Source organism: Neolamprologus multifasciatus, chromosome 2, assembly GCF_963576455.1.
Source record: "Neolamprologus multifasciatus chromosome 2, fNeoMul1.2, whole genome shotgun sequence".
Classification (NCBI taxonomy): Eukaryota; Metazoa; Chordata; class Actinopteri; order Cichliformes; family Cichlidae; genus Neolamprologus; species Neolamprologus multifasciatus.
This window is the reverse complement of record NC_140440.1, coordinates 22,507,543-22,535,309: the sequence shown is the minus strand read 5'-3', so window position 1 is coordinate 22,535,309 and position 27,767 is coordinate 22,507,543. Positions and strand designations below refer to the sequence as shown.

Here is a 27,767-nt window from a genome sequence, read left to right as displayed (position 1 = left end):
ACACACGTTTTCACTGTATGCAACCTTTTTTCCCCACCCTGCAGCTACAAATGTTGTTCTGTTCCATGCATGTGTTTCTCCTCATTGACCACACACATCAGCCTTTTGAGTTCCAACCTGTTAAAAGTGATGTTTAATACTTCCCTTATGTTCTGCCAATTAGCTCCAGCTTTTCTCTATGAGCTCCTTGGATCGCTAATGAACATAAAACACTGATTTATAGGTGAAAATGGTGGTTGATCTCATTATGCAATTATGCAGATTGCTCATAGACATTATCTGCTGCACTGATAGCATTGAGATTACAAAAACATTGAGGTCTGATGGATTTTTGTTTTTAAAATTATTGCAGTACAATCAAACTTCATAGAGGCTAAATGCCCTTCTGTACTGTATTTGTTGTAAATGCCAAGGGCAACATATGAATAACTTTATATTTTTAACCACAGATTAAGCTCAATTTTCAATTCCTTAATAAGTGGGCATCTCCCATCTTCAGCTTAATTGTCCTGTTCTGTTGAGTGGTTTTTATTGTTCAGTTTGATGCAGTGTTTCAGTGAAAGGGTTGCCAATTGTATAAATAGTTACTGCAGAGCTGGGAAATCCTTTAGTTTTTTTTCACACCAGACACATTTTGCCACCCACTTACCATAAGATTGGGTGAGGAACAAAATCAGTGGAAAGAGGAATGTAATTTCAAATATTATGCTCCACATGGGATAAGATATTTATGGACACACTCTACACAGTTGAATAGGATGGATGTTGTTGGAGGTTATGAGTGGCTTCAGGGTGGGTCAGAGCCGCCACAGAGCTTCTGTGGGGCTCAGGTTACAGATGCCATTGCAGGCTGGAGGAGAATGGAGGAGACAAAGTCAGAGCTCAAAAGACAAACGTACGTTCTCATTCTTGCACGCTTTTGTGCCGTTTCCCCTCGTCCCTTTTCCTTCCTTTTCTTCATTCAAATGGAGAGCACCATTATTTGCCTAGGGCTTAGATGATTCTCTTTCACAACTAAACTCACTGCCACCGGTTCGCAGCGAGAGGGTGCGATGAATATCTTTGTTTGATGTGTGCGCTGAGATTTAAAAACGGCAGGGAATCTTCATCTCCCTGTCGCTCCTTCTCTGTCTCTCCCACTCTTCCATCTACCATCTCATTCATTCAGCACGAGGACTGTCAAATATGTCCCCCCAAAGCAAAGGACCATCCAGTCTGAAGCCCATCTGTGCTTTTCAGATGTCTGCTTTTGTTATGTTTTATTGCTGTAATTTATGACTGATCATCACACTTCATATATCATGAATTACTGTGTGTGTGTGTGTGTCTCCTTTCAACCTCTAAATCCTTGTCACCCTTAAGTGCTATAAAGTCAGTCTGCAGCCTTACGGGCTGGTGTCTGCTGCCCATCTCTATAAATTCCCCAAACTGCACATTTTTTATCAGACCCAGTATGTGCAGACCACACACACACACAGACACACACTTTCTCTCTCTCTCACTCACTCACTCACACACACACACACACACACAATGGTTCTGATGAGCAGCAGTGAGTTGGTTGGGTTTCCCCTCAGGCAATCCTTGTCCACAAAAGCAGGACACTTTAATGATGTCACTCACGCTGACCTTTGTCTTGCACCAATCCCACCCCTCAGTGCTCGGTGGGTCTGTGGGTGGTTACACTGACTCTGTTGAACACGCTGTAGTCATTCGTAGTCAGGCATGAAATTTCAAAGTCTCCTCAATCTTAAAGTGAAGTTTCCAGAGTCATCGTTATTATCTAGAGGGGAGAAAATTGTATTACACTCTGATTTGCATTTGGCAACCGCCTGCAGATGACACGTTGCTAATGGTGACAGAATGGATGATTTCTCACTGTGGCTGTGTATACGCGTGTTGAGTCAGTGGACTGTGGTGCTCCTACAACAGTTCATTTTCAGCCACCTCCTCCTTGGATGTTGTGATAATGGATGAAATAGCACCACATTGGGTTTAAAAATGCAAATAGCTTTCTGGCTGTGAGGCAGGACCTAACATAACGCCTGCTTTAGTATTGATTTCTGGTCCTTTACAATTTTGCCAGTGGAACAATGACTTAAAGAACAACTGGTCGGACATGTAATCCCTTCCTCTTTCTCTCCCCTGCCCCCCTCTTCTTCACATTCTACCTCTTGCTCTTTGCTTTGCTGTTATACATCTGTCTGATACAAGCTTGTGTGTGATGTGACCTCTCTAGCCCCACTGAATACTGATGCAGTCCCACTACAGAGGGCTCACAGCCTTTATTGCTGCCGCCGCTGCTGCTGAGAACAGAGCCAGAGCTCGGTCGGCTGTGCCAAGGCAAACGGCCTGGGGCCACACTTTAGGACCCCGGCATAAAAAGACTTAGCCCACCATACCCTCAGGTCCCATCCATTATTTACTATGAAGCACTCAAAACGCCTCGCCCCGCCCCGCCTCGCCACATAGTGCAAGAAAGACTGTGAATGCATGCATGTGCATGTATGGAGATGGTGCGGGGGGTAGCGGAGGCTTAATGGCAAGCTGTGAAGTTGGGGCGAGTCGCACTCCTTATTCAGCAGCTGCTTTCATCCCCTGATTAGCTTCTTATTAAGTCTGAAGCACCATGAAAATTTAATGAGAATTTATTAAAGAATACCCGTGGTGTTGCTACTGTAGGACGATGACAAAAATGTCCTATTTTTCTACTGTGATATGGCTTCCTGGTCAGTAGATGGGTTAGCGCTGGGATAGACGTACTGTGTGTGAGTCATTCGGGGTGCAGCTAGCCTTGAGGCTAAGCAGTTCTTGACCTTTCTGGGATTTTATAATGGGATATATTTGTAAGTTTTGATAGCTAATTCCCGTGTCCTGTCGAGGAAGCAGCACCACTCAGAATGCTACATGTGCTGGTGATAAGGTCACTAATAAATGTGAGGTTTTAGTCTGTACAGCAGCCATCTAATCTTTGATTCAGCCTTGAAAACAGGAAAACACCAAAGCATCGCAGGCAGACAGATCGAGCGTGAGTGTCAGCTTTTGTTTTTGGTGGGGGATTATAATACTGCGCATCCTCGCTTTCCTACCATCCCCCCTGCTCTGTATTTTCAATTTCTAAAAGAATACCAAATAACAAGAATTTGAAATCACTCTTCTTGGTATTCAGCTTATGGCCTGCAGGGGATGAATGCTGGTTCATCTATCTCCTCTTCCTCTGCTCCATTTTTGCCCCGTGTTGTGTCTATAGTCAGATGTGTACCACGGCGATGTGTTAATGAAGTGTGAGAAGAGAAGCAGTATCACGTCTTGCCCATTTCACCCTCAACTCCCTGGAGCGTGGGGATACAAAAAAAAAATCACACATGCACACACGCAAAAGATACATGCACAAAAGAATCCACACACACACACATGCAAGAAAAAGGAACACAAAATACACACACCCTGTCTCAGTCTCATGGGGCTGATCCTGGAGAAACCAGGTTAATTGGCTTGTTCACTCCAGATCTTACAAAGAGTCATTCTCTTCTGATGAGGAGACCTGCATTGTGCTCTGTTGCTTTATGTGAAGGTAATAGAGTTAAATAAACCCTTAATCATCTGACGGGGTACCGGACCAGTAGGTAGTGGGGTTTATTCAAAAATGTGATTGATCTCTATTGTTGGTGGTGTGAATTGAAGTTATTATCAGCTGCTTGTTCAGCACATGAATGGTCTCCATTTCCAGAGCATGTAATACTAGCATGTGTTTATTCATTCCCTAGGAAGAATGGCACTAAAGATACATTTGTTAATTGTCATTGAAGGAACAAGACTGGCAGGTGAAAGGGAGTGTGAGAACAGACTTGAATTATCCTCCGGCTTGATCCTTTGACGCAGGCAGCTCAGCACAAGTGCTGTAATCCTTTCCCCTCTACCTCTAACTCTAACAAAGCTTTTGCACAGCACCAGGTTGCTCACGTCCCTCCTTCTACCTGGAAATACTGCACACCCCTTATGCAACTTGCTTTCTATTCAGGCACACCTTTTTCAAATCTTTGTGTCTTACACAACTCCGCAGTGCCACGAGATCAACCTCAATTTGCTTTCTTGTTGCCTTAGCTCCTGACAGGATTATGCGTTGTCTAGAGGTTAGGCAGGGCGCTCTTATTTTTGGCCTCTGTCGGTGTCTGTGCCAGTGAATCTTGCTGTACAAGCTTTTATTGAGCTATTTTGAGAAACCGACTTCTCTCTCCAGACTTTTCCTTTCTCTGTGATTGCATTTAGTGGCACCTCTCTCTTTTGGGTGGTGTGCTATGCACAGGCCTCTATAAATAAACTCAATATTGTCCCTCCCTTCCTGGTTTTCCTGTGTCTCTGGCTCTTTGTACGGGGTTTTCATTCCAGAATCGATGCATATCTATGTTTCCATCCAGCTGGTCTGATTGCCAATTCTATATTGCACAGTGAAGGGGTTATTGGGGGTCAGATTGTTGGATAGAAGCAGATAAGAACTGTGCCATGCCTGTTTTAATTCAGTCTTCCATGTAGACATCTGAGCAGCAGGCCAGCAGGCTCGTCTGAGTTATTACTGGTGATGGATGTGTGTTATCTCAAGCATCCCTCTGATGCATCAGGAAGCGCTGACCTGTCTTTGTCAGACCTGGCTGGCCACAGGATTTATAGGCTTCATCTGGTTATGGTCTGCTGATGAAGCTGTGTGTGTGTGTGTGTGTGTGTGTGTGTGTGTGTGAGAGAGAGAGAGAGAGGGAGAAAGTGTGTGTGTGTCCTTCCAAGTAAGCATTTGATCAGTCCAGTGTCTGGCTTCCCTTTAATTCAAGTCCATCTTGGTCATGTAATAAAAATCCTATCTGACAACAGCAGAAATCATTCAAGAGACCCTGCCCACCTGTGACAGTGCTGTGAATTTATTTTTCTATTGTCATAAAGTTTAATTTGAAGAAGATGTTTGCCATTCACAAACACAATTACGAAGCCGCGTGTCATGTCTGGTCTGAAATCATTTGCATGAAAGGAAAAAAAAACTCATTTAAGGGAGCATTCCATCACGTTAGCGTGTGTTTCAGCTCCACTGGCTCTGCCTGGTTGATCATTCAAAGAGATGATTGAAGGATGTATTCGAGTGTAAACTTGTTAAATAGCATCCATCAATTACTGTTTCCCCTCAGTGACTTAATGTGTGGATGATGATGATGAGGGAAGGGAAGGGAAAAGAAGAGAGGCAGTGGGGGGGGGGGGGGGGGGCAGAAAAAGAGAGGAGAAGGGCAAAAAAGGGCGAAACCAGCTTTGATTAAAGAATGCTGAATGCTAAGCCGATTCCATTCGATTCACATGAGTGACTTTGGCCTGGTGGTACTGGAAGACATTATTGTGTGTGTGTGTGTGTGTGTGTGTGAAAGAGAGAGAGAGAGAGAGACCTCATGTATGAGGTGTACAAATGCATTTACAGAGCACCTTTAGCATGTGTTGCTACAGTACATGCAACATCAGCATGGTGCATTGAAGGGTTCTCCCAGGCTGCAATTAGGTCAGACTTTGTCTTCTCTGTGAAAGGTTATTATTTCTTCATTCAAATATAATTAGTTTTGCCCTCCCACATCATGTCATTATCAACACGTGCTCGTAAGAATCCCTCTGGCCTCATCTGTGAATGTGACTTTCTCTAACATTTAAATTAAAACTGGAGGAGGACAGAGCCAGATTCACAGTATACATACAGACAGGATGCATGGTCATTTCCACCATGCACGGCAGGTTTTTGTGAAGCGATGAGTCCGTCTACGGGGACTCTATTGTCTGAACTTGTGTGCTGCATTGAACTGAACTCGTTCCCCCAGATGCAGTAGCAGGTTTTCCCTCTATTGCAGCACTCTTTCTCTTTCTCTCTCTCTCTCTCGCTGTCTGCTGAATTACAGCTAGCATCAGCAACTAAGTCAGAGAGCTATTGACACACACATACACTCTCTCTCTCTCTCTCTCTCTCTGACTGCCGCTAGAGATGGAAACGGTCTCCATAGCAACATTCCCCTCTCCTGTTCAGAGCTCCACCAGCAGCAGGTCCACAGAGGGCGTGGGGGGTACAAAACAACAAGCGCTCTCTCTCTTTCTCTCTCTGTCTAATATTATTGTCACTGTTTAACAGCGGGCTAGCCTCTGCTGTGGTTTGCGTGTGTGTATGTGTGTGTGTGAAACAGCCTTTATGATATGACAGTTTATCCCTGGGCTGTATAATAATTACAGTCACCATTAGCCTTTCCTAAATTCAGGCAGTTGTATATCTTTGAGGAGAGGAAAACCTACCTTAAGGGCGGGTGTCTGATATTTACTTTCTGGTGAACCTGTAGCTATGCAGAGATGCTTCAAAATGTAAAATACAGGCAACTGATAACTGATGTTGCTAAAACACATTAAAGCTTTTTGAATGTGTTTTGTGATGAGCAAGATTGCGGTGGCAGAGTCCTCTAATAAGCAGAAGTGCAATTAAATGACACAGATTGGCCCACTTCAATCAGACAAGAGTCTCAATTATCATGCAGTGACTCATCCAGTGGTTTCTCCTAACCTATATTTCTTCCAAACTGGGCTGTCTGCACCGAGGAGTCCTCTGTGGGACTGTCATGAGATTCCCCTCCCTTTTCTCCTGAAGTGTTTTCTAGAAGATCCCATTGAAAAGTGTTTCCTTTTTTTCCTGTCAGATACTTGACAGGTTTGTTCACACTGACATTTTCTCCCCGTCCTCTCTGCTTCCTGTGTTGCAGCTGACATTATCTCAACGGTGGAGTTTAACTCATCGGGGGAGCTGTTGGCCACTGGGGATAAAGGAGGCAGAGTGGTTGTCTTCCAAAGGGAGCAGGAGGTAGGAAATGCCAACAATGCAGTGATAATTATGCTGTCCTTCAGCTGAAAAGGATTTGACAGCCTTAAAGCATTAACATTGGATTGTTTGTTTTTTAGATAACTAGCAAGCAAGAGGATGTATTTGAAAAGGACAGCTGTAAATATGCTAAAAAACAAAAAGCTTTTGTTGGACCAACATTATGAAGACATGTAACAATGTGGCACAAAAGTACTGTTGAAAGCCCCAATTTGAAAATTGAGTCTGTTCTGTTACTCAACATATAATATTCCAGAATCTGTGTAAATATATCATAGACTGTATAAAAAAAAAGGGATGTGGCCACCATGACATCGCTCATTAATTTTTCCTATTATTATTAACATTTTAATATTACTAAAAAAAAGTATAGCTTCCAGGTCGGGAAATGAAGTCTTCGTGGAAGTTCCTTAAACCTATCCTGTATACTGTCTGAGGGCCACCAAATGCCAATGGCTGTGGTTGCATAAAAGACTTCTGATCCTATATTTTCCCATTTTCCTACATATAGGAAATGCTAAACACTTACCTGCTGCGTTTATGGTTCATATTATGGGTCATACGGAATAAAAAATTAAGTCTTTTTTGTAAATTATTTTATCTGTGGTATTACCCGTTAGCTCATTTGCTAACAACTGTGGTTGTTTCAGTCACAAGTTGTTAGCCAGTGAATGACCTGCCCCTCCTGGTCATATCTCATTTTTCCAAACAAGATGGTGACCCCCCCAAAACCCTTATCTCGCAGCCTCAGAACGGGATATCATTTCCATGTAACTTTTACTTTTCATCCGTGGAGGTAGGGGCTTGATGTAATTGTGTCAAACCAGAATTAGGAGAGGAGATCCCCAAATGCAAAGCTTGACTAAAGTGTTTTATTACGTTTTATCATTGTTCTACTATGTGTTTTATTCTATTGTCAAGTGTCCTTGGGTGTCTTGAAAGGTGCTTTTAAATAAAATGCATTATTATTATTAGTAGTAAGCTTCCTAAGGGGGAATTTAAGATAAATTAAAGATAAATTACATCTTTTCCAAAATGCTAGATCTAATATTGAATCATTTACACCTGTCTTTTAATCACGGGAATCTATTGAAACTTTCACCAAAAAACACCAACGTCTACCTGTGCTTCACTTTCTTTTTTTTTCTTCCTCTGCAGAGTAAGAGTCAGCCCCAGCGTCGTGGGGAGTACAATGTTTACAGCACATTCCAGAGCCATGAGCCAGAGTTTGACTACCTGAAGAGTTTGGAGATTGAGGAGAAGATCAACAAGATCAAATGGCTTCCTCAGCAGAATGCAGCATATTTTCTGCTTTCCACCAACGGTCAGTACACCTAAGGTGCTGTAAGAGCAGCACAACTATCAGAATGGTAAAAAGAACCAATAATCTATCACTGGAGTAGGGGTGGGCGATATAAACGATATGCGATAGAAACAATATAAATTTGGCCAACGATAGAGATTTTGACTACCGCTCTATCGCGATGGCGCATGTTGATGACGTCATCAAGCAGCGCCTGTTTTGGTTGAAAGCATCGCAGCGATTGCATTTGTCCCTACCACCAGAATCCCTCACGGTAACTTTTATCGAATGGAAAAACGTTGGCGTTCATCCTCCAGCTTCACTGTGCTAATGTTATGCTAACATAGCTGTGTCGCTAGCAATCACGTAGCACAACATTATATACCAGGTAGTCCAACTTTAGTAACCCTGCAAACACCACTGCTGTTTAGTTTTCTGTCTTCATTTATGTTGGAAGTGGTAGCAGAGCTGTACGTTTGAATTAGTTTCAAAAATCTCTCAGTCAGAACATGGTATGTCATGTTTAGGTGGAAACTAGCGGGCTAACTTCCTGTTAACTTCTAACTCCGTTAAATTTAATAAATTCTGTTTTCATGGATGCATGGATGTTAAACTTAATTGTTACACCTGGTAAAGCAGCATCGCTGATGATTTTATTAAAGATGAAAGAATTTAGACCGTTTTTAACTCTCAGTGTTCCTTTGACTTTGGTACCTGAAGCAGACGGAGTTTTGGACCCAGATTACTCCGCGAAGCTCTTCACTACAGCAGCCGTAATGCTCTGACAATCCATCAAGCAGTGCGGCTTACCAAAGTTGTACTAAAACATTTTTTAACAGATTTCTGCACGCCAAAATCGGTTCGAGGTCTGTAAGCACAACCAGAATTCATACATAAGGCACACTCTCGATTTTTGAGAAAATTAAAGGATTTTAAGTGTGCCTTATATTGTGGAAAATACCTTATACAGTATAAAATAATATATCGCGATATATATCGTTACCGCACGTGCTTCAAATTATACCACAATAGGGATTTTAGGCCATATCGCCCAGCCCTACACTGGAGTATGTTTACATGTGAGCTAGTGTTATTAGTCAGGTACTGTGCAAAATGATTCATTCGTCACTTTGCAGAATGCTCAGATTTGCAGTTGATGTAAAAGGAGGTGTGATGAATATCACTTGACCGTGTCTTTTTGACTTTTTGGGAGAACACAGTGTTGCTTGTTTTGCTTGGGTGAGCAAGTGTCACCTGCAGAAGAGTTTCAGATTAAGGGCTTCATGCATGGCTGTCACAGCAGGGCCACATATTAAGGCATGTGCCACCACACACGCCGTACATGTACGAGAGCCACAGCAGACAAGTACATACATCAGCTGAGAGACGTCTTGCAGATTGTGGGCTTCACGCATGGCTGCTACAGACGTGCTTGCGGTGGCTGGAGCAGATGGTGGAGAGTCCTGTGGCGATGGCCTCGCTGCTCTGACACCGGCATCGCAGTGGAAATTAAAAGAGGGGAGAGGAAAAAAAAAAAGCAGACAACCTGACTGCGGCTGCCATCCACTTCAGTAGACCGAGAAGATGAGATGTAACCGATGTTTATATGATGCAAAAATGGAAAAGCAACCCAGATGGCTTTTCCAGGGTGTGGGAGGGGAGGGGCGGGGGTATAAACAGCAGCAGGGAAATTAAGTCAACTTGTAGATTGATATCGGTGACATCAGAATCTACACAGGAGTCGCCATTCATCATCCTTGCTGGCTTCTGCCCAGCTACTTGCCAGATTGTATCCCCAGCCCCCTGCATCCATCTTGTATCTGAGATTCACTCTGCTGAGCCGTGATCTAACTGTATTTTGTGTATGTCTGTGCGCCTGTGTGACATGTCCACCTCAGACAAGACAGTGAAGCTGTGGAAGATCAGTGAGAGGGATAAGCGCCCTGAAGGCTACAACCTGAAGGATGAGGACGGACGGATCCGAGACCCATCCACCATCACCACTCTACGGGTATGTGAAACTGTCGAGTGTCACAACACCCATGATGTCACATACACTGTGGTGAAAATAGGCTGCGACTAGATTACACTCACTTTATTAGACAGTGCACAACATTTGAATGGAATGAAAACATTGCATCGATGGCACTACTTTGAATTAGTCCACAATGAAATGGACTGCAATTTATGGACGTGAAAATTAGAGTCAGTGATAGCAGAGATTTTATTTTCTGTCACTAAAAACCACAGATTTTCTATTTGAGCGGAGGCTGGATGACCGAACGAGACTGCGATAAATCTGACAAAAATGAAATATTTGAAGCCATGCATCAGTGGTCTGGGTGGCTTAAGACTGAAAAAACTACTATAGGAAAAAAGTAAAACATGACAACTTACTGCCACTATATCCATAAATAATAAAAATGAAGAATATTTGTGCTCTGTGGAAGCTGAGATAGGCTCCAGCGCCCCCATGACCCAGATAACAGATAGAGGGTAGATGGATGGAGAACTATTTATTTATGCATGGATATCAGAAATATTTAAGAATATTTGTGGTGCTCAGTTTAAAAACAAAATTAAAAGCATCACAAGCATCACCTAGCAGTAGCATCTTTCATTTAACCTTTTGGTAGATTCCTGTTTTACAGATCCCACAACAGCTGCTTGTAACCCAGGCTCACGTATTTTGAATGAACCAGCGTTTCTGGAAAGACCTGCACATGGAATCCAAGCAAGAAGAGTTCAGATAAGCTGATTAAGTCAAAATTTAGCATTCAGCCTTTTATGCTATGATAGCCTTTAATCCAGCATAAACTTCTTAGTGACATATGCTGCACGCCTGTGTGTGTCACAGTTGTTTTTTCATTTGTGATCAGTTTCAGTCCCGATAAATGAGAGTCTGACACCAACAAAGCAACCTGCTATCTTTGGACTCTTTTGAACTTCTGGCAGAAGAAATTGAGAATGAGCGATCAATATGTGCGCTGAGATGAACACCGTGAAGGGATCATCCCCTCTCTCTCTCTCGTTTTTATCACTCCGCTACCTATTTAATTTTCACACAAAAGAGGGCACACACAGACACACAGGACTGTGTCTGTGTGTGTCTGCCATTGCAGATTAGTGCTGTGTTCAGCGTGTCTGTCCCTCTTTGTCTGGCTGGCCAGGGGATCATAGCAACCTGGAGTACAGGCCGGGACTGTGGCAATCCTGTTTAGAGGCTGTGAAATCTCAGCAGGGGGAGAAAGCAGAGGAGGAGAGGGAGGAATTCACTAATATTCATTCTAGAATTCATACAATGATTTAAAGTTTATCATTCAGTATCTCATAACGACATATATAAAACATTATAACCTACTGATTTACTTTGAAGTATTATTTTTAAAGCAGAAATGTATAAATATATTGTGTTACAAAGACAAACTATCAGATCACAGCGAATCTGCAAGGGGCAAGCTGAACGGCACAACTGTCAGTGTTCGGGGGTTATGGGTTAATATGTTCTGTGTCTCTCTGGACAGCCAGTGAAAGACATGGAAATAAAGTGACATCCATGGAGATACAGCAGCCTGCTGGGCTGCCATGTCTCTGTCAGTGCCAGCAACGGACGAGAGAAAAAGGGAAGAAGCAGCCGATTTGTTCTCCTCGCTCCCTCCCCTCTCTTCTCTTTGTCTGGGTTTTATCTGGCCAACGGGGGGCTGCATGCAGACTGGTACTGGGCTTCTTTGAAGCCCGAGCAGCAATGTGCAACTGTGGGTTCTTGTGTGTCTGCGTGTGTGTGTGTGTGTCTGTGCAAGCTTGTCTTAATTCTGCAGAGTTCAGTTATCATTCCTCAGCAGGGCCTGCCGATGCCCTCGGGCCATGTCTTTTTTTTTCCACCTCCTTCGATTTCTCTCCATTTTCTCTTTCTCCATGACACACACACACAAACAAGAAAGCAGGAGTGACTTGGAGAAAGAGAAGGAGGCGTGATTGCTGGGTAGCTGTGTAGCAGAGAGATATTTGCGGTCTGATTGAACCAACTCATCAAGCAGCCCTTGAGCTTCTGTGTCATTAAGATTTGCGGAGTAAATGTCAAATAAATCCCCGGAGTCATCCGATTGTGCCTCACACACATACACACACCCACACACAAAACTGCCCAAATGGTCCTCACTAAAATATCTGGACAATCACACACACCGACACAAGCAAAGACACAGATACAGCCTAGTAATTACTACCCTCAAAAACCTCAAGCAGATTTTTCTATTCTTGCATATTTTTCTGCATTACTTTACATTTTCCCTTAAATGTTCGCTCCAGGTTCCGGTGCTTCAGCCTATGGATTTGATGGTCGAGGCTACAGCCAGACGGGTGTTTAGCAACGCCCATACCTACCACATCAACTCCATCTCTGTCAACTCCGACCTTCAGACCTTCATCTCCACCGATGACCTTCGGATAAACCTGTGGAACCTGGAGATCACCGACCGCAGCTTCAGTATCCTCTTGTTCTGTTTTTTTTTTCCTATGATTATCATTGTTTTCATTTTTAAAAAACACAAAAAAAAAGAAGAAAAAAACCACTCAGTAAGTCACACTTAATTCTTTTTAATTAATAATGATAGGGTGATAAATAGATTTGAGGTTCTAAAAAAATCATTATTATTAACAGTTTGTACATAAAATATGTTTATGTACATATAAACATATTTATATGTACATAAATATGTTTTTTCCAGGGCTGCATTTCAGTAGTGGCACGATTTTTCATTTTACTCTCTGGGTTACATGGCCACTGTAGTCTTCTGTTCCTAAGCGGTTCTCTCTCAGACATTGTGGACATCAAACCAGCCAACATGGAGGAGCTGACGGAAGTAATCACCTCTGCAGAGTTCCACCCGCAGGAGTGTAACACCTTTGCCTACAGTAGCAGCAAAGGTTCAATACGCCTCTGTGACATGAGACAGGCCGCACTCTGCGACAAGCACTGCAAATGTGAGTACCAGAGCATCATGGGAGCAGATTTAATAAGTGTCTTAGTGTTCAGGTAGACCTACCAGAAACGTGGCTGTTTTTATCTAGCCACAATTCTTTAAAGGTTCACTGAAATACTGAACACCTTTGTTCTGTTGTATTAATTCATTCCTTTAAGGCAGACAAAATTTAGATACTGGAGAACTGCAAAATTCACGGGACACAAAACGGCAAAAATCGACCATTTCCATCGATGCCTTTATTGCCATTGATGTGATGTAGTCAACAAGGGAAATATAGCCCGATTCCAATATTCCACACCTTGGCTGTAAATTCACACTCAGCTCCACCTTTTTTTTTTTCAGCTGTGACATGTGGGCTTCCCCTGCTCAATATGCCACGATTGATAACACACGAATAAATCTTGTAGCGCGTCTCAAACAATGAATGGCCTTCTCCGAAGCTTGACATCACATGGATACACTTTAGCTGAATGAATAATGAATACATTGACATTTTCGCTGGGAAATCAATGGCTTAAGAGCAATCGCATTAGTCCCTCATGGACACACCCTGTTGTTCAATAATGTCACTCATTTCCTCAGACGTATTGATGGATCCACTGGACCCAGCACCAACACGGCCTGTTGAATTTCACATGAGCATCACATGAGAGCTGGAAAAAAAATGTTTACATTTGGAGGCATTGGGCAGTTGAAGTTGTCGGCTTCATACTCTGATTGTTTGGCATGTGTGTGCCAATCCTAGACAGGTGCTTGCAGCAAACACACACACAGGCAAAGCAGGCAGGTGCTCTTGTTAGCCTCAGGAGAGGTCTGTTAATACCGACCTACTGTCTCACTGCATTAACGTTTACGGCTCAGAGCGATGTAAAGCCTTCTCTCCTGCACTCACACACCACTCCTCCTTTTTGTGACACACACAACACAAACTCACAATCATAGTGTATCTCCTTCTATATAGAAGGATATATAAATAAATTCTGGAGCACGCTGCTATCAGTCAGTTTTACAGGAAGGATGAATGGCCGCCGAGGATTGCCAGTGAGCTGAGCCCCAGGACAGATAGAGAGAGGGACCAAACAGCCCCTGCTGACTCCCCGGGGACCCTATTATCCACCCGTGGATCTGGAAGGGAGGGAGGGCAGGGGCACACACAACACATGCATATATACATGCACACATTACACTTGCTCTTATTCGCATGCATTCGCTGGCGCGCGCACATACAAATCCAGCAGGGCTCATATGGACCCAGCACTTTGACATTGATTTGTTTTTCTTATCCCTTCCTCATCCCCCCATTTTTTTCATCTCTCACACTGCATCCCTAGTTAGACTCCCCACTGACACATCACAGAGCTATTCCCCTAGGCCTCAGCTGAAGAGTGGGATTGAGTGGAAGTGGGGGGAGAATGGTGGGGGAATTTTTTTTTTTTTAAAGAGAGAGTCAGAGAGAGAGAGAGGGGAGGAAGGGTGGGAGGAAAAGAGATGGAGGAGGAGGAGGAACAATAACTTGACAGCTAACGATGGAATGCCTGGCTGTTATCCCCAGCATGCTGGCCTACACACAGAACAGCAGCTGCCAAAATCAATATGAATCATAACCAATATTTACCCACCATGCTGACCCACAACTATCTCCCTAAACACACATGTAATTCTGTGAGGAGATGCAGCTGCTGCAGAAACTCAGCATCCAGGCATTGTCGTGGCTGTCATTGTTTTCTAATGGCAGCCTCCACTGCCCAAACCGAATCTTCCTCCTTGAAGCGATTTAAAGTCTTTAAAGCAGCGAGCACCAACAGTGTAAAATCTTCTGTTGAAAGATAACTGCTTTTTACATTTTCTTTTACATGTAGACTTTGAGGAGCCAGAGGATCCATCCACTCGCTCCTTCTTCTCTGAAATCATCTCATCCATCTCTGACGTGAAGTTCAGCCACAGCGGACGCTACCTGATGACAAGAGACTACCTCACTGTAAAGGTGTGGGACCTTCAAATGGAGAACAAGCCGCTCGAGACGTACCAGGTACGCTTTTCATTGTGCTCTCATGTGCCTTTTGGATAGCTTGAGGGCTCCAAAGAAAATGCTCCGCTGCTGAAGTTAGTAAATAACCGCTGTGCCCAGATCAAATCAAAACTTATTGATTTCAGGCTTATCACTCATTATAATCCTGTTTCACTGTCACCCTGCCAATCTGTAACCGTGTCATGTGTAGCAATTACCCCAGGAGGGCTTATTGAGCTGAATGTCCGTAAGAAGATGGATAGTATAGGCGCTGATGGAACCCGGAGGGCAGAACCTCCCACTGTGTGATCACGGCAGTCACGTCCACACTGTCTGATCAGGGGAAGCCATCTTAGGGCAGATCATGATTGATAAGGCCATCAACCGGGCTCAAGGGATTCTCTGTCCAGTTCCACCTCAGCCTCCACCTGCTACCTAGCATCTTAGCACAGGTCACCAGGTCTTGAGGGATTACTGAAAGCAGAGCATATGGTGGTGCAGCTTATGGTTTCAGTGTGTTTGCCCACCGAAAGGAAATGTGAAGAACTCCAGAGGCCTATAAAGACTGATCCAAAAAGTACTGCAGATTGTCATGTTTTTGGTTTTGTTCTTCAGGTTCACGACTATTTACGGGGTAAGCTGTGTTCTTTGTACGAAAATGACTGCATCTTTGACAAGTTTGAGTGCGTCTGGAATGGATCAGACAGGTGAGACTTCTTTTCAGCGCCACCATCGACCAGATCTACCAACCGCTTAGTCCATCCAGCCACCCCTCTCGATAACACCCCCTCTCTTCTTTTTTCCCTCCTCAGCGTCATAATGACCGGCTCTTACAACAATTTTTTCCGAATGTTCGACCGAAATACCAAACGCGATGTCACGCTGGAAGCATCCAGAGAGAACAGCAAACCCAGAGCTATTCTGAAGCCTCGCAAGGTACCATCACCAACACAAGTTATCTTTTTTAAATTCAAAGACATCTGGTTTTAGTCTTATAATGCCTCACCGCAAGTGAGTTTCTAATGGAGAAATGCTAATTATTCACTAGTTCCCCAAAATTGTGATTCTTGCTGGATTGTGTGGATCTGTGACAGTTAATATCTTTTGATTTGTCAAGCAAAAGTATTCAATTTGTTAATTTGGGAACCTGTGATTGACATTATTTTCACTATTTTCTGACATGTTTTCACCAGGGTATCAGAGGCAATCATTGACAGACTCATTGATAATGTAATTAGTTCAGGGTTTACACGATGATTGTCATAATCGATTAATTTGTCAATTATTTCCTAAGCTGAATGATTTATTGAATATATTGAAAAGCTGGTCAATAGTGAAATTTCCTGCTGTAATTTTTACTGATTGAAAGTGGCACCTCCAGATGTCTTTGAGTTCATCTATGATATTCATTTATGACAAAAAAGGATTAAGTAAATACCAGCAGTTTTTGTGACCAGTCGGTTTTAAGATTTTAAAGTAGTGGTGTCGCTAAAAACAATTCACTTCCCCTCCTTATATTCTGTAACTTTGATAAAAATGTCCTCACTAGAAATCTGCTGTACAGGTCCAGAAATTTAATATCAAAACAGACCTGACTTAACAGTGACAATCATGAGTGAATACAACACACAAATGAACAAAAGAAATGTGTTTAGTATATGTACACAGTGCAGTCTTATGTTTCAAACTGCAGTAATCCGGTCTTTAAGCGATGACATGATGAATACTGCTTCCGGGCCCAAAGTAATCTGCATTTAATAAGGCTGTCATGTGTTTTAACATGTTTTAATGCTTTGTATCTTGTTCTATTTAATCTCAACAAGCCCCTAAAAACAGTCAGTGATCACTGTCGGCTTTTGTCGGTTTTTATTACTGCTAATCACTTTAAAGCTCAGTTTTTAAACTCTTACGATGTAATTACAGCCCAGCCCGTGCAGCAGTATATTAATGACTAACCTCGTATTGTGGATGGATTATCTAGGTGGTTCTCCTGACTGACGTTTGGTCAGTTTACAGTAATGTCTTCTGCCATGCAATTGCATTTGCTCCTAACCATTGGGAACCCATACGTTAACTTTTATCGTGTGGACAAAAGTCCTCCGTTTGTTAGCGTTTGCCCTCCAGCTTTACTGTGTATGCTATGTTAACGTAGCTTTGTCATGCTAGCAATCACGTAGCACATCATTATATACCAGCTAGCCCAACTTCAGTAACCCTACAAATGTCACTGCTGTTTAGCTTTCTGTCTTCATTTATGTTGGAAGTGATAGCAGAGCTGTACGTTTGAATTGGTTTCATAAATCGCTCAGTCAGAACATCGTATAATATATTTAGATGGAAGCTAGCAAGCTAACTCCCTGCTAACTTCTAACTATATCATAAATTCTGTTTTCATGGATGCCTGGATGTTAAACTTAATTGTTACACCTGGTAGAGCAGCCACACTGATCATTTTATTACAGATGAGAGAATTTAGACAGTTTTCAACTCTCAGTAATGCTGCAGTGATCATTTGACTTGGGGACTTGCAGCGAAGTTTGGGCCCAGACATGGCTAGTGACGTCAGACTTAAAGACCGGATACATATTTTCAATGGAGAGAAGAATCTTTTGTATACACAAAGCTGTAAAGAACAGCTTTAGGTTTAGGTTTTGAAGCACTTTAGGTTTTGCTTGCTCTCATCAAGGTTCTGTTTTCTGCCCATGAAAGACTTTAGATGACTTTAGATTTATGTTCTTCCATGTGTCAATATGGGGCTAGCTAATTTGCTAACTCAATCTTATATCAACTTTGTAAAGTGACCAAACCTGAAACAAATGTTGGTAATAGCCCTTTTTAAGTCCTATTTTTAGCATTTTGGCTATCACCATTAGAAGTTTTTGAACCAAAATGACCATATCTGGAAGGGTGCAAAGCTATCAGCTATCAGCTAACACTAGCTTGGCTCGTTATCAAGATGCATCCATTTATATCTCGCAGACACAGATACCTAATAAATACAGCCAGAATTCAACTCACCGAAACTGGAGCATGGGCCTCTTAACGCTTAGCACCAACACGGTTTAGAGGTCCAGCTCAGTGACGCCATTGACGCCTAGCGGGCAGCTACAAGCCTAGTCAGCACCCCACCCACCCCGTCATCTTTCAAATGACTGACATCAGTGAAACGTGCGAGCTGCCACACTCCCACTTCTTAATGCCTCTTCATTTTTGTTGTTGTCCTCCAGGTGTGTGTAGGTGGGAAGCGGCGTAAGGATGAGATCAGCGTCGACAGCCTTGACTTCAGCAAGAAGATCCTTCACACAACATGGCACCCACATGAAAACATCATTGCTGTAGCAGCCACCAACAACCTATACATCTTTCAGGACAAGGTCAACTAAAGGGCAGCCTGCCTCCTGCTGACCCCTGACCCTGCACCTGTAAGGGGCTGCTGTCTTGAATTCCCCGACTCTGCTGATGACGACCAGGGTAAAAGTATCCAGTGACTAAAGTGGGGGAAGTGGACAGCACATGTTTTAGGAAGCAACAACTTGATTCCTTGAAATCAAGAATGAACTTCTTCAATTTGACTTATAATTTAATTTATTTAGCCATGCGGACACCCGAAGAATTGTTTCCCATGCGTTTATGCAACAAGAGGATTGCTACCATCACATTATGATGTAGCAGCACTCTGGACCCTAAGGACAGAGGCAGATGTGGGCACACTGAACAGAAAATAGAGCACACTGACAGAAACCAGGCCTACGTGATGGTGGCTCACTGTCATGTAGCAACAGTGCCCCCTGTCTTTCGGTCTTCTCATGCTGCAATGCATGTGATCAACCCTGCAGCCTCTATGTGAGGCAAAATTCCTGAACAGCGCAATGTGCTGCAGAAGAGGAAAAGACTGTTAATCTCTGACCCGCAGAAACTGAGTTCTCGCTGCCTGTGACACAACACAGTCAGTCTTTCTAGTACCAATCTCGTGTCTCCTTGTGAGACTGCTGTAGTCTGTAATGTGAATGAAGCCCTTCCAGGCCGTGTCATTGGGTTTTATTTAACGCTTTTGTTTTTGTTGAGTCCTTCTCTCGGTCAATGAGTCTGTTTAGAAGCTGTGGTGCCTTCTTTTGGTATGTGGGGGTTCGATGTAGTGGAAGGGAGGGAAGGGTCGGGTGGGGAGGAGGGGTAATGGCTACAAGGAGGGAGTGTGTGAATGTTTCAAATGAAATGTTAACTTGGGATTTTTTTTGTTCTTTTTCTTTCTTTCTTTCTCTCTAAAGAAACAAACACACACAAAAAAAGCTCCACACAGGTCCCAAGTAGAAAAAGTGCTTGAATCAATGTAGTCACAATTATACATTAGAGCACTGGTTTCATGCTTGTGAGCTCAGGGGAGAATGCTGTGATATGTACAAAGTAATTGTTGCTCTCACCTTGCAAGTCAGTCTGATGTTGTCAGTTTGCAAGAGACACAAACAAAGTCACATTCATTTCTAAATTTCTTGCCACATTTTCTCTTTATTTGGATAGTACTAAAAATGATCTGTAGACGGTAGATTGGTCGACTCATTGTGTTGACATATTGAATTTAAAACTTGAGATTTTCTTGGCCTAACAATGCTAGCATAGCTTTTTTGTTTCTTTGCATGCATTGGATCTGATTCTGATGAAACTGACAGCCTGCGTATATATTTGAACATCTGCAGATCATCTGGGGCACTATTCAGTTTTTTTAATATATACAGTGGGGCAAAAAAGTATTTAGTCAGCCACCGATTGTGCAAGTTCCCCCACTTAAAATGATGACAGAGGTCAGTAATTTGCACCAGAGGTACACTTCAACTGTGAGAGACAGAATGTGAAAAAAAAATCCATGAATTCACATGGTAGGATTTGTAAAGAATTTATTCGTAAATCAGGGTGGAAAATAAGTATTTGGTCACCTCAAACAAGGAAAATCCCTGGCTCTCACAGACCTGTAACGTCTTCTGTAAGAAGCTTTTCTGTCCCCCACTCGTTACCTGTATGAATGGCACCTGTTTGACCTCATCATCTGTATAAAAGACACCTGTCCACAGCCTCAACCAGTCAGACTCCAAACTCCGCCATGGCCAAGACCAAAGAGCTTTCGAAGGACACCAGGAAAAGAATTGTAGACCTGCACCAGACTGGGAAGAGTGAATCTACAATAGGCAAGCAGCTTGGTGTGAAAAAATCAACTGTGGGAGCAATCATCAGAAAATGGAAGACATACAAGACCACTGATAATCTCCCTCGATCTGGGGCTCCACGCAAGATCTCATCCCGTGGGGTCAAAATGATCATGAGAACGGTGAGCAAAGATCCCAGAACCACACGGGGGGACCTGGTGAATGACCTGCAGAGAGCTGGGACCAAAGTAACAAAGGTCACCATCAGTAACACACTACAACGGCAGGGAATCAAATCCCGCAGTGCCAGACGTGTTCCGCTGCTGAAGCCAGTGCATGTCCAGGCCCGTCTGAAGTTTGCCAGAGAGCACATGGATGATACAGCAGAGGATTGGGAGAATGTCATGTGGTCAGATGAAACCAAAGTAGAACTTTTTGGTATAAACTCAACTCGTCGTGTTTGGAGGAAGAAGAATACTGAGTTGCATCCCAAGAACACCATACCTACTGTGAAGCATGGGGGTGGAAACATCATGCTATGGGGCTGTTTTTCTGCCAAGGGGACAGGACGACTGATCCGTGTTAAGGACAGAATGAATGGGGCCAAGTATCGTGAGATTTTGAGCCAAAACCTCCTTCCATCAGTGAGAACTTTGAAGATGAAACGAGGCTGGGTCTTCCAACATGACAATGATCCAAAACACACCGCCCGGGCAACAAAGGAGTGGCTCCGTAAGAAGCATTTGAAAGTCCTGGAGTGGCCTAGCCAGTCTCCAGACCTCAACCCCATAGAAAATCTGTGGCGGGAGTTGAAAGTCCGTGTTGCTCGGCGACAGCCCCAAAACATCACTGCTCTTGAGAAGATCTGCATGGAGGAATGGGCCAAAATACCAGCTACTGTGTGTGCAAACCTGGTAAAGACCTATAGTAAACGTTTGACCTCTGTTATTGCCAACAAAGGTTATGTTACAAAGTATTGAGTTGTATTTTTGTTATTGACCAAATACTTATTTTCCACCCTGATTTACGAATAAATTCTTTACAAATCCTACCATGTGAATTCATGGATTTTTTTTTCACATTCTGTCTCTCACAGTTGAAGTGTACCTCTGGTGCAAATTACTGACCTCTGTCATCATTTTAAGTGGGGGAACTTGCACAATCGGTGGCTGACTAAATACTTTTTTGCCCCACTGTATATTAGATTGCTGCAATGCCTTTCCATGTTTCTCATCAAGCTGAAAATGGGTAACATGGAACAGTAGCAGATTGTCTTTCAGCACTCGGCTCTTACCGGCCAACTCCCGTAAAGCAAAGCAGTCAAAGGTCTAAGTGAACTCTGTGAAATCAGGGAATAATTAAGTGTGATTCCTTTAAACAGTAATGTCTTCTAAACAACTTCCTTTGTGACACTCTAATTGAAAAAAAAAAGACTTTTATAGCTCAGAATGTATTGAAATGCAATGAAATACCATGCAGTCTTTATGCTTACTGGACTTTCTTTTGAATAAAAAAAAAGAATAAAGATGTGCAAGTTCAAATCATGCACTGGTGGACTTTCTCTGTTAACACCTGCTGAATCAATTATCAAACTTTATGTAAGATGTTTTATTGGTTAAGACCATTTCTGCTTGTGGTGTTAGGGCGCCCTCATGTGGACATAAATTAAGACAAATAAAGGCAGTCCAGCTGATGAAATGGGATTTTCCTTAACCTCCTAAGACCCAAACTCTTCCACAGCATGCGTTTTTTTCTCTTTGATATTTGGGCATATTGGGGCCTGATGAATGTAAAAACAAAGAATTACCAGATTTTTTTTTTTTTTTTTTTTACCTTATTTTTGTTTTTAAGAAAAATAAGAGCCACATATTTGTTTAAAATGTTGATAGAACAGTAGCAGTATAATGTCCTCGTAAGTGGATATCAGGCCTTAGGAGAACAAAATTTTGGTCTTTGGTATTTTGGTCTAAATAACCCATAATGTGATGTCCACATATGTGGACGCCAGATCCTAGGAGGTTAAGCAAAGTTACAGCTAGGTCCATAAGTACTTGTAATATTGTGCCTGTATATCACTATGTTGGATTTTAAATCAATCAAGATGCAATTTTCAGCTTTAATTCACTACACATGAATTTCGGGACCACACCTCATACTACATATTCCCTCCTACATTTTAGGCTGTTTGTTGTCATTTCATCAGTATTTGCTATGACCATTTTTATTTTTCACCACAGTCTGAACACCCTGAGGCAAGCTTTCTGTAATTTCTTTGAGTAGTATAGACATTCAAAGCTCTTCTTTGTATGTTGGCTGCCTTTTGCTCTGCTCTCTGTCAAGAGGTGCCCAAAAGCATTTCTCAGGTCCTGTGTCAGGCTGAATCTTCCGTACTTCTTATGAACATAACTTTCAGAGACTGTTTATTTGCTGTAGATAGTGTTTTGGTTTTTTGGGGGTTTTTTGGACCGACACTTCTTTTGTCCTCAACTTGCCTATAAAGTTTTCCAGCTAATAGATCTTGTTGTTGCAAAAATATAATTTTATGCCTCTCAAACTTATCTTTGGTATGATTGTATGTCAAACTCTAACAAATTATGTCTTTTTGTGACAGCCTGATGGTAAGAAAATGCAACTAGAGCAACTAAAGGTGGCTGCAATGAAAGGTCTGGTAGGGAAACACAACATTTGGTGATAGACTTCAGGCACTCATTGATTCAAAGGAATTTCACCCAAGTATTAAAACGTGTTAAAATTAAAATGTTAGTCTGTGAAGTTACATTTGAGTTGCTGAAAATGAGGGGCTGTATTTCTTAAACAGTTAATGCCATGAGTGTTTAACTTCAAATTCACTGTGGTGGTTTACAAAGACAAAATTATAAAAACTGTTCATCTGAGCACATTTACAAGAGACTTCTTCTGATTGGTTCTGGTTGGTTTATTCATATTAATATCCATCCATCCATCTTCTTCCGCTTTATCTGGGGCCGGGTCACGGGGGCAGCAGCCTAAGCAGAGAAGCCCAGACCTCCCTCTCCCCAGCCACCTCCTCCAGCTTATCCGGGGGAACACCAAGGTGTTCCCAGGCCAGCCGAGAGATATAATCTCTCCAGCGTCTCCTGGGTCTGCCCCGGGGCCTCCTCCCGGTGGGACGTGCCCGGAACACCACGCCCAGGAGGCATCCTTGTCAGATGCCCGAACCACCTCAGCTGGCTCCTTTCGATGTGGAGGAGCAGCGGCTCTACTCTGAGCCCCTCCCAGATGGCTGAACTTCTCACCCTATCTCTAAGGGAGAGGCCAGCCACCCGTTGGAGGAAGCTCAATATTAATATCTATTGTTATTTATATATGATGAAATTTTGAAAAAACAAAACAAAAGAAACATTTTAAATGAAGTTTGTGATGATGTCCCAACCCCCTCATTGATAAATCACATACTCTGTCAGGATGTGTAGTGAATGCAGGTCACAGTTTATGGTAGTGCCTTGGGTAGGCACTGTTACCTTTAACTCTTATTTAAGGAATCTGATTACTGTTAAGACCATAACTTTAATGAATCATTTGCACCAATCCAGTATATTCATCTGTGCTGAGATTTTCCTAATTGGCCCCATGTGGGTGTAGTCTCCACACATTTTGCCAGCTGGGGACAGCAGCTGTCAATCAAACAGCATCTTTATAACTTGCTCGAGATGCTGCATCATCGCATCTCGGGATAAACCAGAGGACTGTCAGGTGCTCTGTACACTGCGAATTCATTGCTTCTCTGGTGCTTAAATTTGAACTGGTGCAAACTCCAAGATATATTGTCACATTGTTTTTGGACATTTTTCCCCTACATTTCCTGCCTGCCTTTGATTATTTTTTAAAAATCATTTATTATCTTCTTGTGACCAGATCAGCGTCTTCTGGAAACAATGGATAAGCTTAGTGGGACCAATGGCACTGTGGTGAACAGCTCTGTAGACATGTGGTCATTTAGTGAACACAATTCCTTCCAGCACCTGGACACGACTGAGCTCAGGGTCCTGGTGCCAGCTATTCTGGGAGTCATTTGTATCCTGGGCGCGGCTTGCAATCTCACTGCGATGGTCATCCTGTTCTCTAATGCGCACAAAGGCAAACTGTCTCTCATCAACTCCCTCATTTTCAACCTGATGTTTGCAGATGGGCTGGTGCTGATGTTTACAGTGCCTTTCAGGGCTGCCTTATACTCCAAGACGAGCTGGAATCTAGGCTGGGTGGTGTGCAAGACAGCCGACTGGTTTCTCCAATCCTGCATGGTTGTGAAGAGCTTCACCGTGGCTATTATGGCCAAAGCCTGCTACCGCTACGTGTCAAATCCAAACAAGCAGGTGAGCATACACCTGGGCTCCATCCTGGTGGTGCTCTTCTTCATATGGCTGTCTGGCTGCACTGTCACCATCCCACACTGGCTGTTTGCTCGGCTGCAGAGAGAGATCCGTGGGCTGGTGTGCGTAATGACGGTTCCTCCTGAAGCCCAGGATTTCATGTCTGTGTATGTGAAAGCGTATCCTCTGGGGGTCTACTGTGCGCCTCTGAGCATTGCCCTGATATATTTCTGGAAGGCTTATGGCCAGTGCCAGCGCCGTTCCAGTAAGAGTCAGAATCTGCGTACACAGATCAGATCCAGGAAGCTCACTTTAATGCTTTTCAGCCTCACTGTGGCCATGGCTGTCCTCTGGATTCCTCACTGGGTTGTGTGGCTTTGGGAGCGCCAGATTGCAGAAAAGGAAACTGAAGGAGCTCAGCCCCTTATTTCCTCTCCTCCCCTTCTCCTTCTCCTTTCTGCTCAGCTGCTCACCTTCTCTCTGTCTTTGGTAAACCCTCTCATTGTCCTTTCTCTCTCTGAGGAGTTCAGAGAGGGTTACAGGGGGTTTTGGAGGCGCCTCACCCTGCGCAAGCAACCGCCACCTAAGCCTGGACCCCACAACCCCACCACTCTCCAGTCCCCTTGTCCTAGACCAGAGACCTCAGGTCAGCTACGGGGGGAGAGAAGCCTTCAATCAGGCTGCAGCAAGGAAGCCACCAGGGAGGCTCAGCCTCAGCCGGAGCAAGTCGGACCAGAAGGAGGAGGGAGGGAAGCGGACACCGTGAGTCTTAAAGATGGGAGCGTCTTGCCTGATGTGGAGCAGTTCTGGCACGAGAGGGAAGGTGGATCACTCACACAGGAAAACGACCCTGTGCCGTGGGAGAACCAAAGCATAGAGGAAAAAAATAGCTGCCACCTTTTCAGCCGATCATCACCCGACTGAAGCTGAGAGGACTTCAGAGTGCTGAACTGTAAATAACTGTAATTCTGTCAGGTGTGTTTATAGTATTATTCAAAGGTAAGAAGTGCAATCAGTGTGAATGTGGACTACATCTATATCTGTGCAAATGACCGAATTCACAATAATGTGTTAGCATTACTATATTTAGAGTAAGGTGATTTTTGGTGGCTGTACATAGAAGCTCCTGGCAATAATGATTATGTAAATTACACAGTAGAACAGATCTGTATATCCTGTATGTCATGGTGTTTCTGTGGAATATTTGCCAGCTTATATTATTTGGACTACATGCTGCTCTTTGAACATATAAAAAATAATTTTTGCAGCTGTGCAATAACTGCATGTAAATAGTAATCCTAAAGTAGACCAGCTTTTTTGCAGAAAAATGAAAAGATCTGTGGGGATTGTTTTGTGATCTAATAAAGACAAGTATTAAAATGTACCTCAAGTGTGGCTGTTTTTGTGGTGTCAAAAATATTCTTGTTATTGGTTTAATCAGTGGCACTCACACACATACAGTAGCTTCCTAAAGGGATACATCAAACATGTCTCAAGCTGATCGGGTCATTAAATGTATTTTCATAAGGGCATTCATTAGATTTGCTGAAGTTTTATAATTAGAGAGAAAGAGCTGTTGTCTGAACTCACATGCAGTTTTACTGGAATCTCACAAGGAATTCTCTCTTCACTGATTTAAATACACATAACAGGTATCACAGTAAAAGGGATAAACATCACGAGTGGAAACTCTGCTGATCTGTAATCAATTTGTCCGTCTGCTGCTGTGATTAGCACTCAACCCCATTCTGAATAATCTTCCTCCTCTTCCCTAATGAAAGACCTACATTCTTATTTTTTACATGTAGTTAAATCTCAGGGTTTTACATCCTAAAATGCTGAGGAAAGTTTAGGTTCTAATCACCCTGTTTTCTCTTTCCCCTCCTTCATGACATTTTCCTCTCATTAATCATTTATGTTGACCTTTTATTGCCAGAGGCAAAATACATCAATCAGAGCAACACTTAACTATACAACCCACCATCAGTCCCTGGGGTAGTGACCCGACCATAAACACTGAAGGCAACAAAAAGCTAGACCCTCATTAGTGGACTGAAGTTTTCACCTCTGCTGTTTCAGCGGTGAAAAAATGCAATGTTATTGCAAAACAAAAACAAACAGTAACTGAACATTAATCATAACTGTTGTACTATCTTTAACAAAAGTACGCGGACGTTATTTTCAGCCTTGGTTGTTGGCACCTCTGTCTGTAGCATTTAGTCTGGTAAATGAGCCAGTAAATCTGCAGTTGTGGGATTTTATCCAATTTCAACAGAAACCCCAGGAGCTGCTAATATCTGGCAGGCATCTCGCTTGCTCATTTGGCACAGTTACTGGCAGGTGAAGTGATTTCCAAAAAGCATGTGCACAACAATCAAACTCCAGGCTTGAACCCAGACCTTCAATTAAACTTCATAAGATTTTTTTTGTATTGTTCCAAGATTTGCATGCTACCATTAAATTTTATTTTCAGCCAAGAGGAGCCTGTGCACTTCCTCTACATGCTATAATGTAGACCGAATATACAAAATATAGTATAGCTGTATATTTAATGGTGTCATGCACACGTTTTTTTACTGCGTGCATTAGAGTTTGTTTTACTTATTGTGCCTGATCAGACTGCACCTGCCCCAAGTAACAACTCCCTCACGCTTCTGTGTGATTGCTCAAGACCACAGAGCTTACACACATCACTTGTCATATTGGAAATCATGCCCCCAGTCGGGTGTTTACTTTATAATAATAAAATAATCAATAAAAAAAATCTATGGAACAGATTAACTGATCTTTTTTTCTTCCATGAGAGAATGGAGACACTTACTGCATGCAATTACAGTTTTTTCTGATTGCTTAAGCACATTTTTTGTAACTATTGGCTATTTTTGCAAAACTCTACACACAAATAAGAAAACCTGTCACCCAATTATCAAAACATTGTAGTTCTCTTGCAAAAGCGAACACAGCTAGATTAACTCTTCACACCTTCGTAAAAATGGTGTTTTCGTATCAAACAGTACACACAAGCCATCATCTACTAAGCACACAATGCGCCAACTGCACACTGATGGTATGAATACAAAACACATCTGGCTTTTGCTTTCTCTGTGTAC

At 42.8% G+C, this 27,767-nt stretch overlaps 2 protein-coding genes across 3 annotated transcripts in view; both read left to right on the top strand.

Moving 5' to 3' along the window:
• LOC146524343 (serine/threonine-protein phosphatase 2A 55 kDa regulatory subunit B beta isoform) overlaps positions 1-21,852 on the top strand; it is a 44,064-nt gene extending 22,212 nt beyond the window's left edge. For both annotated transcript variants that reach the window (XM_085177177.1, XM_085177184.1), the window contains exons 2-10: positions 6,762-6,859; positions 8,036-8,201; positions 10,079-10,191; positions 12,489-12,666; positions 12,999-13,163; positions 15,025-15,194; positions 15,789-15,880; positions 15,986-16,109; positions 18,401-21,852. In XM_085177177.1, coding sequence (XP_085033303.1) covers positions 6,762-6,859; positions 8,036-8,201; positions 10,079-10,191; positions 12,489-12,666; positions 12,999-13,163; positions 15,025-15,194; positions 15,789-15,880; positions 15,986-16,109; positions 18,401-18,556 — 1,262 coding nt within the window. In that variant the 3' untranslated portion in view covers positions 18,557-21,852. The remainder of the gene's footprint in view (positions 1-6,761; positions 6,860-8,035; positions 8,202-10,078; positions 10,192-12,488; positions 12,667-12,998; positions 13,164-15,024; positions 15,195-15,788; positions 15,881-15,985; positions 16,110-18,400) is intronic.
• A 121-nt stretch (positions 21,853-21,973) lies between these two features.
• On the top strand, positions 21,974-26,509 carry gpr151 (G protein-coupled receptor 151). Its single transcript, XM_085177165.1, has one exon. The coding sequence runs from the start codon at positions 24,223-24,225 to the stop codon at positions 25,579-25,581; it is 1,359 nt and encodes a 452-aa protein (XP_085033291.1). The 5' UTR covers positions 21,974-24,222; the 3' UTR covers positions 25,582-26,509.
• Positions 26,510-27,767: the final 1,258 nt, after the last annotated feature.

What these genes read in the sequence shown, in the direction of transcription:
- gpr151 (XM_085177165.1), top strand. Translation starts at nt 24,223, where the DNA reads ATGGATAAGCTTAGTGGGACCAATGGCACTGTGGTGAACAGCTCTGTA.